The sequence below is a fragment of the Macaca fascicularis genome, chromosome 8 (genome assembly GCF_037993035.2).
Source record: "Macaca fascicularis isolate 582-1 chromosome 8, T2T-MFA8v1.1".
Lineage (NCBI taxonomy): Eukaryota > Metazoa > Chordata > Mammalia > Primates > Cercopithecidae > Macaca > Macaca fascicularis.
The window spans coordinates 40,213,301-40,233,875 of NC_088382.1; the positions used below are offsets into that span (position 1 = coordinate 40,213,301).

The window sequence follows — 20,575 nt, forward strand, 5'->3', positions numbered from 1 at the left end:
ATTAATGCGTTTTCAGATGAGGTTTTAAGAATGATTCAAGGAAAGATTCAAAGCTTTAGCAAAGATTTTGAGAGTTTTACAGAGAGCACTCACCCCTCCCACTTATCCTTCTCCCAACCCTCATTTTTTAACAGCTGACAAATGGTATTGGCTGGAGAATTAGGCTTTGAGAAAAGGAGAGACTTCCTAAAAGTTCTATAATTCCTAGGCCAGTTCAGGCATGTTGTCTTAGACATTCCATAATTCAGTTTCCATCACAACCAGCCAGCCTTTAGAGACTGACAGTTGGTAACACAGCTAGTCCTTCCTCAGATTTTACTTCAGGTGTTCCCTTCCCAAGCCATTCCCCCCAGGGCAAAATGTAACCTTGAAATAAGGAAGCATCAGTCAAGTGAAGGCTTCTGAGGATTACAGGTAGGGTAAACTTATTCCAAACCCATCTCTTAGCACACCTGGGTGATGCAGTCACTGCCAATTTAAGTTGAGAAATCACATATCCAAAGGATGTCCTTCTTTCAGAAGTGTGTTTTGACTCAGTTGATGTTTTTATGGATTAGAATGGTTCAGAAAAGAATTACATCAAAAGAAAGAGGGATGCCAAGACATCTTCATGGCTTTTTCTGTCTGCCACTGATCAAAATGAGGTGATAACTGGGATTAAGGTCTTGTCCCACACAAACTCCCCACTGTGGTTAGTCTAAGTACAGAGATAATGCTTATGTTGAGACAGTAGGAAAAGGTCACGTCTGCTTTCTGCACTTGGGTGGGCAGGGGAAGAGGAGTATCAGTGATGACTGCCCCTTGATGTGGTCCACCTCCTTAGGAACTTCTGCTCAGACAATCTCTCCGTCTCTGATCACCAAGCAATCAGGTTCTGGCAAGCGGATTACACAGGCTCTTTGAAAATTGAAGAGAAATATTTAACTTGCAAAGCATTGTTTAGAATAGGTTTTTTAAAAGTCACAACAGCAAGTGCAAATTCTTATTGTGTGACAATGCCTACCTAGCCTAGATGGTTGAAAATGATTCTTGGGTTGAATCTGGGTTCCAGGATAAGAATGGCATGATTACATATCAACATATAGGTACAGGAAGAAGTATTGGCTCACCTGTCACATTTTTCCATATTAAAGTGGTTTCATGGTGCTCATTGAATCTATTAATTTCAACATTCTTGCATGTATCCTTATAATCACCCTTCATAAAGTCATGGTAGTATCCCTATACTGCAGGAGAGAAAATTATTTCCTTTTGTGTTATTTCCAGATTTGGAAATATACAAAGGCTTTGATATGCATCTACTGTAAGATCGAGATTCTTCAAAAGTCAAAATTAATAATAAAGAAAGCCTCAAAGAAAACATAAAGCAAAAGGAAGTGATGTCCATGCAGAATGAACTGCAAGCCTGGGCAGCATCTGCAGGAAGGAGACAGGATTTTTGTAGAGTGATGCTTTCTTAGCGTCCTAAGGTGCCTCTAGACATGCTGTAGCAGGAAGGCTCCTCAAATGCACTTGGGTGAAATGGGAGGGGTGATGGATTAGAAAGGTGCAACAGCTACTCAGTAGGTACTTATTTTAAACACACCATATGGAATTGAAATCCTTTCGCACTCCCTAATTCTGTAGAAGGAAACCAAAGAGTTTGCTACAATTCATCCTCTTAGAACTAGGCTGTAGCTGAGACTCCCCAGCCTTTCCTTAGTCAAGGGTCTATAAATGACTCAGCCAAGGGGAATAGTCCAAAAATCCCTTGTGAAGAGATGTGCCAACTCACTGAGGTTTCTATCCTATTGCAGTGCCAGCGGTAAAGATAGTGAAAAAATGTATGAAGGGGCTCTCCTCTCATATGGCAGGGCAGGATTCTCCTCCAAGGGTACATGCAAGCCCTTCAAGAATATCAGACTTCACCACCAGGTAAGAGCTGCAGAGAACCCTGGTCTCCTATAGTTTTTCTGAGACTCAGTGGGATATACACACACACACACATACACACACACATATATATGGGGTAATATATTGTATTTAAACCATTGTAATATATTGTATTTATAAACTCCTATACTGACCAAAGGAATCGTTCCTCCCCAAAGTGAAATCATCTCCACCTCGCCTATATCATTAAGCTAATCAGATATACCTCTTTCTTCTATTGCTCAAATCATCCGTACCCATAATAACCCAAAAGGTAAATACCCAACTTTCTTTCAGACCACCTTTCAGGCACTTTAGAAATGTAAGTTAGAGACAAATTTTAGCAACTCCAAATAGCTTTTCTGTTGTTAATCAGTCCCCCATTTCCAATACATTCAAGATGTGATTGCCTTAGTTTTTGCATCTGCAAAATATGGGCAATAAATCCCTCCTCCCTGCCCTTTTCCTTGCAGCTTTTTAGTACACTGAAACCTCCACTAACCAGAAAGCAGAGTTGGAGGAGGGTGATCTACTTAGTTGATTTTAATTAGAGGGGCAATCCAAATGTTCTATCATTCCAAACTTCAGTGAAAATAACTCTGTAATATCTTGACAACATTTCAGTTTATTAGGGATAATATACCAGGAAGATCTTTGATGATTAAAAACTGTGATTATCTAAGGGTAAATATATTATCAAAGAGTCATTATACCCTGGCATTACACGATGTTATAAATATTTTGTAGGTTTTTTATAGTGATTAAATGAGATTAGGTATTTAAAGCACTTTGCTGCTGCAGCCAGTATGGAAAATAATATGCAAGTTCTTCAAAAAATTAAGAATAAAACTACTATATGATCCAGCAATCCTACTTCTGGGCATTTATTCAAAGAAAACAAAATCAGTATTTCGAAGACAATTCTGTACTCCCATGTTCATTGCAGCACTATTCACAATAGCCAAGATATAGAAACAACCTAAGTGTTATTCAGAAAATGAATGGAATAGGGCTGGGCATAGCAGCTCATACCTATAATCCCAGTGCTTTAAGAGGCTGAGCTGGGAGGATTGCTTGAGCCCAGGAGTTCAAGACCATCCTGGGGCAATATAGAAATACCCTGTCTCTGCAAAAAAAAAAAAAAAAAAAAAAAAAAAATTTAAATGAGTCAGGCATGGTAGCACACAGCTGTAGTCCTAACTACTTGGGCTACTGAAATGAGAAGATTTTTTGAGCCTGGGAGTTCTACTCTACAGTGAATTGTGTTCATGCCACTGCACTCTAGCCTGGGTAACAGAGCGAGAGCCTGTCAATTAAAAAAAAAAAAAAAGTAGAATGGATAAACGAAATGTCATACACTCACACACAGAATATTATTCAGTCCTAATAAAGAAGGAAATTCTTCCATTTGTAAGAACATGGGTGAACCTAAAGCACATTATGCTAAGTGAAGTAAGCCAGACACAGAAAAAGAAATACTGCACGATCTCGCTTATATGTGGACTCTAAAATAGCCAAACCCATAGGAACAGAGTGGAGTGGTAGTTTTCAGAAGTGGTGGGTGGGGGAAATGGGGAGCTGTTGATCAAAGGGTACCAAGGAATCACTTTGCTTGATTCCTGGCTGCTGGTATGTCCTCATTAAATGCTTGTTATTATTGCAATGATCAATTCTTATAGCCAGGAAGATGTTTGAAATTGGGCCGAGAGTGTAATAAGTGCAGAGCCTTCCAATGATGTAGATTTCGCAATAAATCTTTTACTTGTACTTGGTTTTGATACAATTTACTTATTTCTTTTAACACACAGTTCTCTTCTGTTTACCTGAGGATTCTGGATTGTTGGGTCTGGTTAATGGAAATTTTCCTGTATCCTACCAAAGGTGGGGTGGGAGTCAAACGTCTGAGCCACCAATTTTCCCTCCCTTTTATGCACTTTCTAAGAGCAATATAAAAGTCCAGGAATTACAGTTTGTGCCCTTCCTGCCTTCCATTCCCAGATTTTATAAAGTGGATGAGATAGCCTATGGGAAAGCACTGAGAACTAGTTGAAGGAAAGGTCTTGGGGCATTTCAGGGACCTAGATTTTGCCTGGCTATTTCCAACAACAAAACAGTCACAGATGAGCACAGGAATCTGAAGATGCTTTTTCTCCAAAAGTGGTTGGTGAATAGGCATTTATTGAGTAGCCTGTACGTGCTAAGTAGGCACCATGCTTGATGCTTTTGTAAATATAGAAATCATGTTTCAACTTCCATGCTGTCTAGATGGGTAAACAAGATGAATTCACATAAAATGAATCAGAGGCCAAAGAAAGAATAAGTGCTAGTTTTTGACAGCACAGTAAATTGACTATAGTTAACAACAATATATTGCATATTTAAAAAGTACTTAAAGAGAAGATGTAAAATGCTCCCAGTGCAAAGAAAGGGTTCACACGTGAGGTGATGGGTATTCTAAATACCCTGGCTTGATCATTACACATTCTACACACATATCAAAATATCACGTATACACCATAAATGTGTACAAATATTATGCATCAGTACAAATATACAGAAAAGATAGGTTAATTTTCTTCCCTAGAAAGTACAAGGGAAAAAGTTGGAAAACTTTCACAATAAAAAGTTTTTGCAGTTCAAAATAAACACATAATAAGACCCAATCAATCAGTCAATCAATCAGAGGCCAAATAAAGTGGTACTCTTTCAAGTGCTACATTGGTGGTTCTGGCAGAAGGTAGGGGAAGACAAGGTCAATGAGGGCTGGAAAGATTGTTCTAGAAAGCTTTCTGTGGGGGGTGGGAATTAGAAAGGTGGGAGACGGTGGGAATCTCAACTCCTGTGAATAGTGTGACATGGATAAAGCCTGGGGGGAATGTGGCATTTTCCATGTAGCAGCTAGCCAGCCTGACAAGAGGAGAGAATGCACGGTACAGTGTCATGGGAAAGTCTCAAATTTATCAAGAACACAGTCTTGGATTTTGGTATTGTGCATGCATGCATGTGTGTGTACACTATGTTTATGTTAATGCAAAGTTGTCATAAAAACATGATTCAAATTTGAAAATTGTTTGTGAACACATAAACACAACATATGTGATAACACAGAAAATGCTCCAATCACGTTTGTGCTTTTGTTTATTCTCTCCCACGTCTTCTCTGTGATGGTAAAGGGTTGGCAAGCCATGGATAATCAAACGCCACAGAAAATTCTCAAATGTAATTTTACCCATTCAGTTTCACTGGCTTTTCTTTTTATTCTTTAGCACAGCTGTTAAAACAAAAGTAATTTAACATATCAGAATTTTTCCCATTGGTTTTAATTCCCCTTGTCTGTAATAAACAAGAAAATGGTTTAAAGCAGGCGTCTAAAAGAAGAATGGATCCAGATAACCTGGTTCATCTGCAGACCTGGTCTGTCAGCCCTGTTTCTGGTTGGGGATCCCTAAATATGCTTTTGACCCCAAGTAGACCGGAGACTGTGATAGTAACCCATGCAGATGATTGCTAAAGCTGATGATTAATTCCCTTGCACTTCTTAATTCAAAATCAAGGTATGTTTGCGTGAGTTAAAGAGCTTTAAATAAATAAACAAAGGCCACACTGCATAATCTTTTAGATGGTGGTATATCCTTGAACAAATATGTTCCATTTGAGGGTAAGTCTCTGTGATATTTTATCAATGGGGTTGGTTAGCTCGGGTGACTTACATACCGTGTTAACGAGTCAGTGGTATAGTACTCCCTCTTAGTACCATAGAAAAGAGTTTGTGTTTGTTTTGTGTTTATGTTGTAGGGCAAAGGGAGTTCCAGCTAGCAAACTGGCAACATGTGTCTAGTGGATCTATGTTTGCCATAACAACAATGAGTGGTAGAATAAGCTGGATGGCTTAATAGAGATTAGTAGGCATTTTGGGGAAAAAAATGTGAAGTATGTGGTATGTGCTATTTGTGATCCATTTTTTATGCGTTAATAGTCTTGCATTCACAAATCAAAAGCAACATAATATTATTTATAGTTTTGCTGACAATGAGCTTGATATTTTTAAAGATGTAATCTTCAGGCCACCAGTGGGTTTTCCAGTAAGTTCAGAAACTACTATTTTCTATTCTTAGTACTTAAAGCACTACAGACAGCTCTAACTTATACAAAAGTTATTGTCGAATATTTTATGGTATCCCTGGTGTCTTTCTTTTCCCATAGAATAAGCAGTGTTATAAATAGCAGCTATGTTGTCAGGCTAGCACACAAAAGACTGTTTAATAGATGGTAGTTAAATATATATTTGTTGAATGAATAAGTAAACAAACATTAGCTCTATTCACTTGAATTTTATGTCCTTAAATCAAGGGATCATATGATATAAGAGCGAGAAAGTATTTCCTGTTTCTTTTCAGGGAGATAAAGTTAGACCTGTGCAGTGTTTCATTGTAAGTGAACATGAATCTCATTCATTTCCGGAGCTCCCTGGTCCTAGCTTCCAATTTCTTTACCTTGGCCATTCCATTTTGGGTGAGTTAGGACAGTTTTGCCCATTCTATGTATTACACAATTATTTACTATTCTCTGCTTCTTCTCTATCAAAACTCTCTTCTTTGGTAAAACTGATTTTAATTAGATATTAGAAAGAAAAGGTTTAGATACAACTAATTTGTATGATGTTGTGACTAATAACACCATAACCACAATAAATTATCCAAGTTTCTAAAAAGTAGATGTGAATAATCTCAAGTGAATGGTGAAAGATATTTAATTGGTGAAACAAGGCAGAAATTTCCAAGCATTGTATAACAGACCTGAGCCAGGAGAGGGAAACATTTTTAACAGAAATACTTGTTTTGTTTGGCCTTATCAGTCTTTCCCTGGAAATTCTCCCCACTGGGTCTGCTTACGTCACCTTATGGCCCATATTGAAATCTAAATATTTTTCCATATAACATCCTTTCTCACCATGTCTTGATGGTATCTATGAATGAGATCACATTTATAATATCAACATCATCTCCATCCTCTCTATGTTCTTTTACAGATACCAGGGACCATAAATGCTATTTTTTTCTCTCTTTGCCAGTGTCCAAGCCAGCCTTAGTTCTTTCAAGGATAAGTGGTCCACAAATATTAGCCATGAGCAATAGCACCTATGGCAGACATGAGTTCCAGATTGCCATCTTCTTAGCCTGTAAGCTTCAGTTTTCTCATCTGTAAAATGACATGGTATTAGAATCTAATTGAAATGTTGTAAGGATTGGTTGAGACAGGACTGATTCAATTCTTAAGTAGTGCCTAATATACATAGTGAAAATACAGCAAGTGAAAAATGTTTCATTCTGTTGTTGTCATTGTATTTCCTGTCACCCTCTGCCATCATGTCTCTGGTTCTTAGACTTCTACGTTTTTGCTACCACTTTCTTTCACATTTTAGAGGAGAGGTTACAGAGTTCAAGACCTCGCAAGATTTCATTCACTGTCCACAATCACCATCTATAGACCACCAGCCTGGCAAGCATATCAGCAGGGTTTTCAGTGAAGATCTATGTTGCAGTAGTTCGCATTGGTAAGGTCACTTTGCCATGTCCAAGTCTGCCTATAACTTGCCATTCTCCCTCCAGAACATTCTTTTCCATGGCAATTCCAGCTCCTTCCTTGGCTATTTTCCAGTGCCTTCCAGTCATCCCATGGCAGTCTTTCATTTCCAACCAAACGGTAGTCCATCCAGAAGGACTGCCAGGATAGCCTTTGCCAAGCTGGAAGCTTGCTAGTAAGTAGTGCACTGGCCGTAAGGGTATAAGAGGATCAATCCAACTGGGAGAAGTTGTTTGTTTCTTTTCTGGCACATCTATTTCCAGCCCTACATAATTTATGCCCAGGCCTGACTCCTGAGACACCTTTTCCTATGACCTCTCACTTTCATGCCTCCTCTGCCATACATACCATGTTGTCTCAGGAAAAGAAGCCAAGCCCTTCCTCCCCTTTTACTCTCAGTTCTGTACACTTTATCGAATTCTGTGTCCCAAACTATTCAGGCAAGAGAATCCCCATCTTTTAGCCTCAGTGATGTCTGAACTCCTACTGAGAGCCAGGCTCTGGGTCCACCTGGGGGCGGGGGGGCAGAAGATCGGATACCAGTCACCGTACATGGCTCTTTTCATGTCATTTCTGAGCTTTCGACAGAAACTGTTCAGATGAGATTATCTGAGCAATTCCTTTTATCCCTTCTTATTTCATATTAAGCTTCTAAAACTACTTTCCCTCCAGACAAGCATAGACTTTCCTATTTGAGTGTAATATAGCCCATAACTAGGAAATCACAAGCATTCTCTGGTTCTTTCATTCATATGTGCCTATTGAGTGGTACCTTTACTGTAGCATTTCAAATCATGTTCTGGAAAGCTACATTCACGTAACACTATATGGCCAGTATTTCATCTTCCAGAGTTACCTTTCCCTAAGAGTCCAATTGGCACTTATGTTTCCCATTATATGGTTTTCCACCTGAGATTCTAGGACCCCTAAAATATGTTTTCTCTCATTTTAATTGATGGTGTAATTTGGGACCACCAGGATCCCTAGCAGGGCTATGTGTCTGCAATGAAGTTTAATAAATATTTTCATCAGGTCTCAATAGCAAGACCAAAGAAGATAGCAGGACAAAATACATTCTCATATAATTATGGGGGATATTCTAGGGGTAGGATTGAAAATAAACATACACATATACGTATAGAAACTATACTTTTAATCACAATGAGCCTGAGTTCCAAAAACAGATGAAAGAGTTAGGGTGGCAGGAAATAAGAATTTTGAAAAGATGACTTGATATTTTCCTTCAGATCCTCTAAATACCTCTTTTCTAGTTCTTATTTTGTATTCATAGGCAAAAATCCCATTTTTGAGAAGCAATGTGCCACAATCCTAGCAAAGTACCATATATATATATATAGAGAGAGAGAGAGAGCGCGCACGCAATAATTTATCAAGTATGTATTGAATAAACTGATTCTTTAGATTAACAAACAACATTTTATTGTTATTGCCTAAAAATAGCAGAAGGATAGCCTTAGGCTTCATAAAAGCATCAGAACTGTACCATGGAAAACTCAGCATATCTCTTCCATTACTCTCATCTCCCTCATCCTGCCTAGCTTAACAGACTATAATAAAGGAGGGACAAGGCATTTTGTAAATATCTTTGTGAGTCTGTGGACAGGTCTTTTAAAAAACTAAAAACCAATTCTCCTGGAATTATGGGTATGGAAATTGATTTGGCTGGTTGCTAAGATGAGGAAGTGGCCCTCAGATCATTGCAATAAAAATTACGATGGGATGACTGATCATTTACTGAGTGCATATATTTATTTGCATTAGTTAACTAGTATTTGCATGCTTTTATTCTTCATCTCATTTATAATCTCCTAAAAGGCAGGAATGAGACCTTGTCTGTTTAGGGTCAGATATAAAAGACCGACTCTATAAGACAAGGTGAAGATTATGTGAAGTTTAGTCACTGTTTCTAAGTAAAACTCTCTTCAAGGCCTTGAGACATGACTTGCATAGTTTCCAAGGGAAAAAAAATGTGAAGTAGGGAAATGGCACTGATTTTCAGTTTGTGTTATTTGCCCTCCGAGTAACACCTTACCATCATCTTTCTCAGGGGCTCACAGTCCCCAGACACTTAAATGTCCTCATCAACATCTATTATCTAAAACTTCATTTGCAAAAACAGAAGAATAAAATATTAACCCCTCTGGGGCAGCTTCCCTTTCATCATGGATCAGAGACTTCAGCTAAGGAACAAAGCCCTAACAGATTTCAGGTATCACCATAAAGGGGAGGTATAATTGTAGACGACCTCCAACAAGAGTCTTCTGTGTATGTCCAATACCACATCTCGAAGCCTATCGCATGCTATGCTATGTTAGCTTTTTGGCTTCAGAATGAGGGATAAAGGGGGACACTGCCCCACCCTGTAACTATGGTGGGGGCTCCAGCAGTAAACTGTGAAGTGTCAGATCACAACTCTGTGATGCTCATGCTCTGTGACCATGAGCAAGTCACTTACTGTCCTGTGGCTCAGATCCCCCACTCAGTAAAATAAGTAATACCAATCTCATAGAAATTATGAAAAGATTAAGTATAAGACTTTGAGAGAAGTTCCCGGCATTGAATAGTAAGCATTAAATAAATGCTAGCAATTATCGCTATGCAAGAGGCAGGAGTGTCCCATAAAATAATTGAACCCAAGGTCTGGAGAGTCACCGCAAAGCAGCTTTCTGCTAAAATTATATTAAAATTCTGCATTTGTGCTAACACCAACAGTTTGAGTAGGTAAGACAGAGGACTTAGAGATAAATGTTATTTCAATTAACATCTTGGGCTGGGTGCGGTGGCTCATGCCTGTAATCCCAGCACTTTGGGAGGCCAAGGCGGGTGAATCACCTGAGGTCAGGAGTTTGAGGCTAGCCTGGCCAACATGGTGAAACCCCGTCTCTACTAAAAATACAAAAAATTAGCTGGGTGTGGTGGCTCACACCTGTCATCCTAGCTACCCGGGAGGCTGAGGCAGGAAAATCGCTTGACTCTGGGAGGTGGAGGTTGTAGTGAGCCTAGATTGCACCATTGCACTCCAGCCGGGGAAACAAGAGCAAAACTCCATTTCAAAAAACAAACAAACAACAACAACAAAAAAACCCAACAATTTACATCTTGTGGGGGTGGCAAAGTGGCAGCAGAATTCACTTTTAGTAGTAAGAGAAGTAGACCCTGTCTCATTCTCCCCAGGGAGCAATGTGGTCCTTGCCTACTAAGAATAATTACTTTCTTTCTTTCCTTCCCCCAACCCCCACTCCCAACCTTTTCTTTAAAGATAAGAGAAATAAGAATTCTCCACCTGTATTAGACCCATGCTTGGCTCCTAAAGACCACACCACTTTTGATAGTGAAAGTCAAGGACACAACCATAATTGTCCTCAACTTAGCATCAAATATAAAGGCTGCTTACCCAACACTATAGATTATTGGCTTATCCAACACAATATATTATAGACTTTTATACAATTATTTATACCTTTTAAAATAAACATCAAGAACAAGTGAGTGTGGAGTCTGTAATAGTTCCCATTTAATTGGGAAAATCTTTCTTGCTGAGAGAGGGTTAAGAAAAGGCACCTTTAACAAATTCTTCTCCTTGAACGCCCTTTTCTCTCCTTGCTCTCTGTTCCACAGCTGGCTGACGACTGCAAGCACAAGGCAGGCAGAACTTCAGGGTTGCTGGGCAGCCTTACAACTTGGCAGCTGTCTTCAGCACATGCGCAACGATCAGGACAATAAAATATTGTTCATTGCCTCTACCCCACAACCAATTAGGTCAGCTGTAAATATTGGAATTGCTTGGTAAACATGCTGGAAGATTGTGCTGACTTGTTAATATAAGTGAAAATGTAATTAGATTTATAACACTTTTTTTCCAAGCCATAATTTACAACAACAACAACAGGAGGGAAAAAAAATCTCTTGCAACCTGCTGAAATATCATTATTAAAATGCACATGAAAAGTCAATTATGCCAGAGGGAGGTATTTAAGAGAAGTAAGTTTCCATACCGTGGGATTACACCGTGGGGATTACATATTTCTTATTTATTTTTTTCCCTGGATCTTTTCTGCTGCCAAATGAAAAGGAACAGATATTTTACTTATTTCACTCTGAAATATTGCTGAAGATAGTGCTAAGAAGTAAACCAAATAACCTGATTCCCTGGAAACCTACTCAATTCTCTTCAAAGCCCCAGGAAAAGCCGAGTAGTCACCATTCTTTTTTATTTATAAGCCCATCTCGCTTTAAGCAATAGTCATGTTCCTTAAAACATGTGGAAATGCATTTTTTTTTCCTAAATGCTGTTCTGTTTTACACTGTAAATGAGTAGATTATTATATAGAATTCTGTGGGGCAGTCCTTATGTAAAGATAAGAAATAAGCCCTCATTTTCATTTTAAAATCTGGAGTTTCCTCTGCTCACAGGGTGATAGTGGGAGCGCCACTCTATCCTCACTGAAAGATGGTACAGAGTGGCAGGACATTCATGTGACGTCCCAGGCACAGGTGCCACCACGTGCCCTCCCTGGGTAGGAGATCTTGGTGGCATCATCCCTGAGCTGGGCTTCATCTCATGAGGGGTGTTGGGGTATCTGTGTGTCAGGTGAGGACACAACCATCATTGTCCTCTTCAACTTAGCATCAAATATAAAGGCTGTTTACCCAACACTATAGATTATTAGCTTACCCAACACAATATATTATTGGCTTTCACACAATTATTTATACCTTTTAAAATAAACATCAAGAACAAGTGAGTATGGAGTCTGTAACAGTCCCCATTTAATTGGGAAAATCTTTCTTGCCGAGAGAAGGTTAAGAAAAGGCACCTTTAACAAATTCTTCTCCTCGAATGTCCCTTTCCCTCCCTGCTCTCTGTTCCACCAGAGGGGTTCTGTTCCTTCCTTAGAACCCCTCTCTTCCTCCCAGAGGGGTTCTGTTCCTTCCTTAGAACCCCTCTCTTCCTCCCAGAGGGGTTCTAAGCCCAGTTCCAATCATAACCCAGCCAGATTGCTGCCCTTCTGCTTCCTGGTTTCCTCCTAATGAATGTAGGTGGTATTATATCTCATTTACATCTGAGGTACCAGTGGGGAAAAAGCTAGTTAAAAAAAATCATAAGGCCATGTATAAGTATGAAAGAAGCTGCCATTTTCAGTCTGTCCCAAACTTCTAAAATGTTCTGTTTAGATAATGGAAGAAATCTTTTAATGCATTTTCTTAGAATTGCTAGTGCACATATTGCAGATACATTACGCTTTAGGGGAAGATTTTCGTGTTGCCACATAAGAAACAATCAAAATAAATCACATGTATGTGTGTATATATATACACACATATGTATGACTTATTCATACATACCAATACTTACATGTGTTACATATATACATTACAGATATATAATATATATTACAGATATACTATATAATGTATTGTATATTTTATTATATATTATGTTATATATAATATATAATCCATAATAACATATATTATGTTATATAGGTTATGTTATATATTATATATGTTATATATAACATATACATTACAGATATATACACACACACACACACATTACAGATATATTATATATATACTGGGAGATCTAGAAGAGCCAAAAATAAGGAGTGGCAAAATTTACAGACTTTGATTCAAAGTAGCCTTTTAATCCAGTGATATGAGTTTGTAATTGACAACAATGCAAGTGACCTTCCAAAATAAAAATGTCCAGTTTTTGTTTACTTATTGCATGTAATAATTATGATTAATACCTTTATATTCGCATTTTATTACAAGTAAAGAGCACATTAAAATTTCTAGTTCATAAAATAATTTTTTTTATTATACTTTAAGTTCTAGGGTACATGTGCACAACATGCAAGTTTGTTACATATGTATACATGTGCTATGTTGGTGTGCTGCACCCATTAAGTCGTCATTTACATTAGGTATATCTCCTAATGCTATCCCTCCCCCCTCCCCTCTCCCCACAATAGGACCCAGTGTGTGATGTTCCCCTTCCTGTGTCCAAGTGATCTCATTGTTCAATTCCCACCTATGAGTGAGAACATGCGGTATTTGGTTTTCTGTTCTTGCGATAGTTTGCTGAGAATGATGGTTTCCAGCTGCATCCATGTCTCTACAAAGGACATGAACTCATCCTTTTTTATGGCTGCATAGTATTCCATGGTGTATATGTGCCACATTTTCTTAATCCAGTCTGTCACTGATGGACGTTTGGGTTGATTCCAAGTCACTACTATTGTGAATAGTGCCGCAATAAACATATGTGTGCATGTGTCTTTATAGCAGTATGACTTATAATCCTTTGGGTATATACCCAGTAATGGAATGGCTGGGTCAAATGGTATTTCTAGTTCTAGATCCTTGAGGAATCGCCACACTGTTCTAGTTCATAAAACAATATTTTTAAGAAAAATATTTTCATGCATATTAGCTGGCTTTGCTTCAACTGAAATATTGTTTGATTTTATACTCAGTCAAGCCTGGTGCCTGGATTTTACACTGTTTAGGTATAAATATAAATATGCAGAGATCTTTCTAAAAATCCCTGGTTTCAGCTGTTGCCCACAGCATAGTTATCTGCTGCCAGGACCTTGGACAACGTGCCTTCTTTTTTGTCAATTGACTTCTGTTTTATTCTTTTCAGGAATTCTTTAATGAATCTTAAAACTTGGAAACCAGTTTTAAGAGACTTAGAGATAAGTCAGAGGCAAAAGACAATTTGAAGGGATTTTCAGGGCCAGGTATCTGCTTGGCTTGTGAGTTTAGTCTTCCAGGAACAGTACCAGTATCTCCTTCCCACAGCAACCCAGGTCCCACTCAAACTAATTAATTTCCATCATGCATCCCGTAGGGCCACCCAGGACAAGTTCAGAGCTAGGCAAAAATAAATAAATATATAAAAATAAAAAATCTATGAACCCACTGGCATAAGGCTTTGACTTCTCTACATAGATGCTATCTGGGTTTCTTTAAAGCTAATCAGGAAAGATTTGAGTGAATGTATTAAAAAAGAAAACAGACAAGGAACCATCCTGGGTGGCTTTTACATTTTTCTGTTTTTCAAAGTCCAAGAGCTATGTCAGAGGACTCTCAATCTTTAGGGAATCAGGAATAAGATCGCAGAAGAAACATCTTTGTATAATTATACAAGCAGATCATCTCTGTCAACCCTGATTCTATCCCTCCTTCCAACAGTCTTTCAAGGTCTATCTTCCCACCTAGAACCATCTTCTTTCTTGGAGACAGGGCAGGGTAGGCATTCCTAATGAGGTGCTCTGTCACCAGACATTCTTACCCAGAATCTTACACCAGATTCTTACCTCCAGATCTGTGGAGCTGCCTCAAGTTCTCCTCCTCATTCCCCTTCTTCCTCCTTTCCTCTTCTTCAGTTCACCTTGCACCCACTACATTTGGTTCTAGTACTTTTTCAAGCCAAGAAATAAGAGTAGAGAAGAGATGAAACAGTACTTTCCAAGGTGGGTGTGTATGTAGGTATGGATATCAAAATGTCAGGGGATAAGAGGCTTCTTCAAAGCCTTGTCTAATGATACACCCCCTAGCTTGTCTGTTTCCACCCTAAGAATCATAGCACATACACAAGGCCAGATGTTGGTGATGGGAGCACTGAAGCAGAAAGGAGGTGAGGAGACAAGAGAAGAAACAGAGAAGTAGGAAGAGCAACTGGATTCTGGAAAAATAATTTACTATACCAAATTAGAGAATACAATTATAAAATCAACACTTTTCCCAAGCACCTGATTTCTCTCTAACTTTCTGTTACCTGCACTTAGAAACACACTCTAAAATAAGCAAAAACAAAGGGCAAAGCAGACGATCAATGTGAACCCAGAAGGGGCTGCAGATTGTTCACACCTGGGCTAGCAGGTGGGTTAAGGGTTCATAGAATCAAGTGAGGAAGATGTGAGAAGGGTTTCTCTCCTCAGTTCAGTCAACCCTCTTGCTTTCTCTATTTTATTCCTAAGAATTTCTTGAATCTCTAGTTTTTCCTTTTTTTTTTTTTTTGTTTTTTGTTTGAGACAGAGTTTCACTCTTGTCGCCCAGGCTGAAGTGCAATGGTGCGATCCTGGCTCACTGCAACCTCCGCCTCCTGGGTTCAAGCGATTCTCATGCCTCAGCCTCCCAAGTAGCTGAGATTACAGGTGCCCACCACCACACCCAGCTGATTTTTGTATTTTTAGTAGAGATGGAATTTCACTGTGTTAGCCAGACTAGTCTCAAACTTCTGACCTCAGGTGATCCTCCTGCCTCAGCCTCCCAAAGTGCTGGGATTACAGGCATGAGCCGCCACACCTGGCCTAGTTTTTCCATTTTTAATTCTAATCCCAAATCAAGCTACCATCTTCTCTTCCTAGACAAACACTGAAATATCCTCTGGTGTGGTCTTCCCATATCTATACTTGTCCCTTCTTCTCTGTTTTTATATCACAGCTTGAGGGATGCAGCAAAAATGAAAATGTGAAATACTGCTTCCCTGGAATGGTTTTTCCATGCCCTTAAGAATGAGATCAAAATCCTTAACAATGCCCTTTATTATATAGTTTCTATCTCTCAAAAGCCCTCTTAACTCAAACTATATTCTACCCTCTCACTTGTCCAAATATGCATTATACTTCTTATCTGCCTTGGTCCTGTGTGTATACATAGAATGTGTTTCTGTCTTCCCATGTTTGCCTAATAAATTCTCCCTGCCATCCAAGGATATTCCAAAACTCAATTCTAAATACCCCAGATTACCAAGATGAAAAGGATTTTGTATTTTATTAACATCCCAAAAATATCTAGCTTCTCATTATAAGGAATGATCTCTTTTCAAACAAAAATGTGCCTCTCGTGGTATTTTAAAAAGCTAATTTAGCAATAAAATATAAATATTTTAAATAATGCCCAATTAATTGCAAGTAAGATAAACCAATTAAAAATAAAGACAAGAAAATTTCTGATAAGGAATTTCAGATCAGAAAAACTCTAAGGGAGAAAGTGGTGTTGGCCTTCAGGTGAGACTGGAACCAGGAATGGAAAATCTGTGTGCCCCACCCAAGGAGGATGCCCTCTCAGCTGCACTCTGCCGTGGGTCCACGTGAGCTGTTGTGTAGACCTCACACTGCACAAAGACTTTCTTTACCTCTGTAAAGCAGCAGGTGGTTGTCCCTGTACTGAACTTATATCCCTGCTCACAAACTAGGTGACTAGCTTCTCAGTTTCTCTGTTTCTTATTACGAGAGTATCCGATTGACTCAAGTCAAGTCAGCTTTCTGTGTTATATCAGGAAGTGGAGACATTGGGAACAAACTTGACCATTGGGTAGGGGATGAAATAGTTCTCAAAGAAGTAAAGAAGTGCAGACACGGACTTGGAAGAAACGCCAAAGGATTTATTCCAAATAAACACAAAAACAATAGCCATAGTAAAAAAATACTTTTAAGCATTATCACATCAATTAGGCCATATGTGTATATTTTATATATATAAAATATAATTATACATGCATATCTGCCTTAATTGACAGTATAATGCTTAAAAGTATTTACATATTTTATATAAGATTGTATATGTATATAAATATATAATACATTTTAATACATTATATATGTTTTATATATTATTTATGAACAATTTTATATATAGGGATATGTAGACTGGCTTTCCCCCAGGTGAAATTTACCTAGCAACTATGATAGTAAATCATTGGGACTTTGCTGAAGTCACTTTCTCAGATCTTCTGGAAGGCCTACATTGAGTGGGCACTGTGAAAGATTGGTTTATGGCTTGGGTATTTCTTGCATTTTAATAAGGCTTGGAAACTTAGATGTTATTCACTGCAGCTGCCAATCAAGTACTTGTGCAATTCAGGCATGTGTGTGGGTGCGTGTATATATATATATGAAATATATGAGATATATAAAAATATATTTTTATGTTATATATATACACATAATATGCTATAGTTTTGTATAAAATTATATTTTTGCTATACCTACTAGGTACACAGTGGTATAACACACACTTGTGGTATAAATCTAACCTTGAGAAGTATGTGTCTGGTATGCAAGCAAAATTAGCCATCAATTAATTGCAGAATCGATTGAATAAATTAATGCAGAGCATATTTCCATCTAATATTTGTTGAGTGCCTTTGATATGCATTGTGCTTTCGTGAATTTATGAATGAGAAAGCTGTGTTGAGGGATGGGTCAGGTATTGTGCTAGAGATCAGAAAAATAGTGAAATTAATAAGGAAGGCTTCCTGCAGGAGGCAGATCTTGAGCTGCATTTGAAATGCCGAATGCTTCAACAGCTGGCGTACTGTGATCTGCAGGAATAAGAAAAAAAATTAGTACAAAGCAAAGCAAACCTGATTGAAGGAAAATGCAGATTGGCTTTCCCTCAGGTGAAATTTACCTGGCAACTATAATAGTAAATCACTGGGACTTTGCTCAAGTCACTTTCTCAGATCTTCTGGAAGGCCTGCCTCGAGTGGGCACTGTAAAAGATTGGTTTATGGTTAGGGTATTTGTTACATTTTAATAAGGTTTGGAAACTTAGATGTTATTCACTCCAGCCGCCAATCAAGTACTTGCGTAAAAGCAGGACAAACATAACAATAAATGCTAAGCACTCCAGTGTGCAGCAACTCTGGCAGGATGTACTGCAGGCTTTATGAATGTATGAGAGTGAATATACAGAAGCTTGGGAAAAGGTCATTGGTATTTTTGGAGCAATAAATCAAGTATGGAAAGATTTGCATTTTGGCTGTATAACATGCAGGACTGGATTAGAGGGAGAGAATACTTTGAAGTAATATTTCTCTGCTGACTTGTTTTATTAGCTTCTTTTAAACATGTTACATTATTGCTTATAGAATTTCATTTACTCGGATTGGCAGCTTGATAAATACGTCTATTGGCGATGATTTGGATTGCTCTGGGCATTAATATTATTAAAACCTGTCACAAGGAAATGTCTGAAAGATGACTTACTGTAAAGATTGCAGCATGAAATAAATCATCCAGTGGTATTTGTTACCATTTATGGCCTCTTGGAGCTGAGTCAATCCCTTTTTATGTTGCATTATTTTTCAAGTTTTTATAGCCTTACATTATATATTGCTGTCAGAAATGAACAGATGGGGTGTCGAACACAGGCTTTCTGAATAATTCCCACCCTCCAGTTATTGGTATGAAGGACAAGTGCAAAACTGTGCATTCTCAAGCAAAAGGGAGCGAGAAAGAGGTGGGGAAGTTGCTGTTGAGGAAAGGGATCCCTTTGTCAGATGCTTTAGGCCAATCCCACCAGCTGGTTGGAATTCCTGACTGGCAGTCACCCTGTTTGGGTTTCAAGCAAGAGATGAGGTGGCTGTATCTGGCACCAGCAGCCAAAAATTGCAGTTTTCAAATGCATTTTTTTCCTGAGCGCCTCTTGCTGAGACACCCACCTCCACATTTGGAGGTAAATGTGTCATGTTACTTTTTTCCTAAAAAGCTGAGAAATTAAAAAAGAAAATCTGGTAGAACAAAAAGAAAGATGCACAGAAATAATTGAATATTCTTTGAGTAAGTGACTAATACTGCAAACATCCTGTTGTTGGGCTTGGGGGTGGGGCATGAAGGATTCTGAGTAATGTGGATTGCTTTGCAGGGCCCTGGGCATCAATATAAAATAAATAAAAGGAGCACCCTGGAGGTTCTCAATATCTCACAGAGGAGGCAGGAACATGGTGCTCCAAGAGTTCCTACACACTGAAGGCAGTGTGCCTTTAGGGGTAATTAGCTGCCCCCACTGACAGGTCCAGACAGCCACCAACCCTTTCGGGAGCCATTCTGCAAAGTTCTGAGGCTTTGCAACCATTGGAGGAGGAGAGAAAGTTAACTCACTAAAAGGCCAGCCAACTGGTTTTTTTTTTTTTTTTTTTTTGAGAGAGGGTCTTGCTCTGTCATCTAGGCTGGAATGCAGTGGCACCATCACAGCAGGCTTGAGCAATCCTCCCACCTTAGCCTCTGGGGTAACTAGTACAACAGTCATGAACCACCATGCCCAGCTAATTTTTAAAATTTTTGGTAGGGATAGGGTCTCACTGTGTTGCCCACTTTGGTTTCAAACTCCTGGCTTCAAGTGATCCTCCCACCTTGACTTCCCAAATCACTGGAGTTACAGAAGTGAGCCGTTTCACCTGGTCAAGCCAACCAACTTTTTTAAGGGGATGGGGGAAACATGAAATTTTCCTCACCTAGTCTCCACACACACTACTACATTCATTCTGAGTAGTTGTACAAAGTACTAGCATATTATAGAGGAACATATAATAGACCCAAAGCCTGAGTGTCTGGAATTCAAATTCATTGCTCACCATCTTGGGACTTTGAATGAGTCACTTAATTTCTCTTCATCATAAAATGTGGATAAAAATATTTTTTCCTGCCTACCTCGTGATGTTGCTGGGAGAAGTCAAATCACACACACACACACACACACACACACACACACACACACACACACATTCAAGTTTACTGGCCCCAACATTTGTCAAAGATAGGTATTTGAGTCACCATGTTACAGCCAGATTCTTACCTTCCCTCCTATAAAGCTCTGCATCTTCACGAGTTTATCAATCTCTGTTACTCATCTCCTCATCCCCAGATCCCTAAATATTCAGTCCTTTCGCCATCATCTTTTTTTTTTTTTTGAGACAGAGTCTTGCTCTGTCGCCCAGGCTGGGGTGCAGTGGCCAGATCTCAGCTCACTGCAAGCTCCGCCTCCCGGGTTTAGACCATTCTCCTGCCTCAGCCTCCCGAGTAGCTGGGACTACAGGCGCCCGCCACCTCGCCCGGCTAGTTTTTTGTATTTTTTAGTAGAGACGGGGTTTCACCGTGTTAGCCAGGATGGTCTCGATCTCCTGACCTCGTGATCCGCCCGTCTCGGCCTCCCAAAGTGCTGGGATTACAGGCTTGAGCCACCGCGCCCGGCCTCGCCATCATCTCTTAAAAGTGCTACCTTACTAGGAGTGATTTGAAGACAGTCATCTACAGCCTCTCCA

At 39.0% G+C, this 20,575-nt stretch overlaps 1 protein-coding gene across 2 annotated transcripts in view; it reads left to right on the plus strand.

Moving 5' to 3' along the window:
- KCNU1 (potassium calcium-activated channel subfamily U member 1) overlaps window positions 1-20,575 on the plus strand; it is a 162,649-nt gene that overhangs the window by 82,280 nt on the left and 59,794 nt on the right. For both annotated transcript variants that reach the window (XM_045398140.2, XM_045398142.2), the window contains exon 19: window positions 1,797-1,914. In XM_045398140.2, the coding sequence (XP_045254075.2) occupies window positions 1,797-1,914 (118 nt within the window). The remainder of the gene's footprint in view (window positions 1-1,796; window positions 1,915-20,575) is intronic.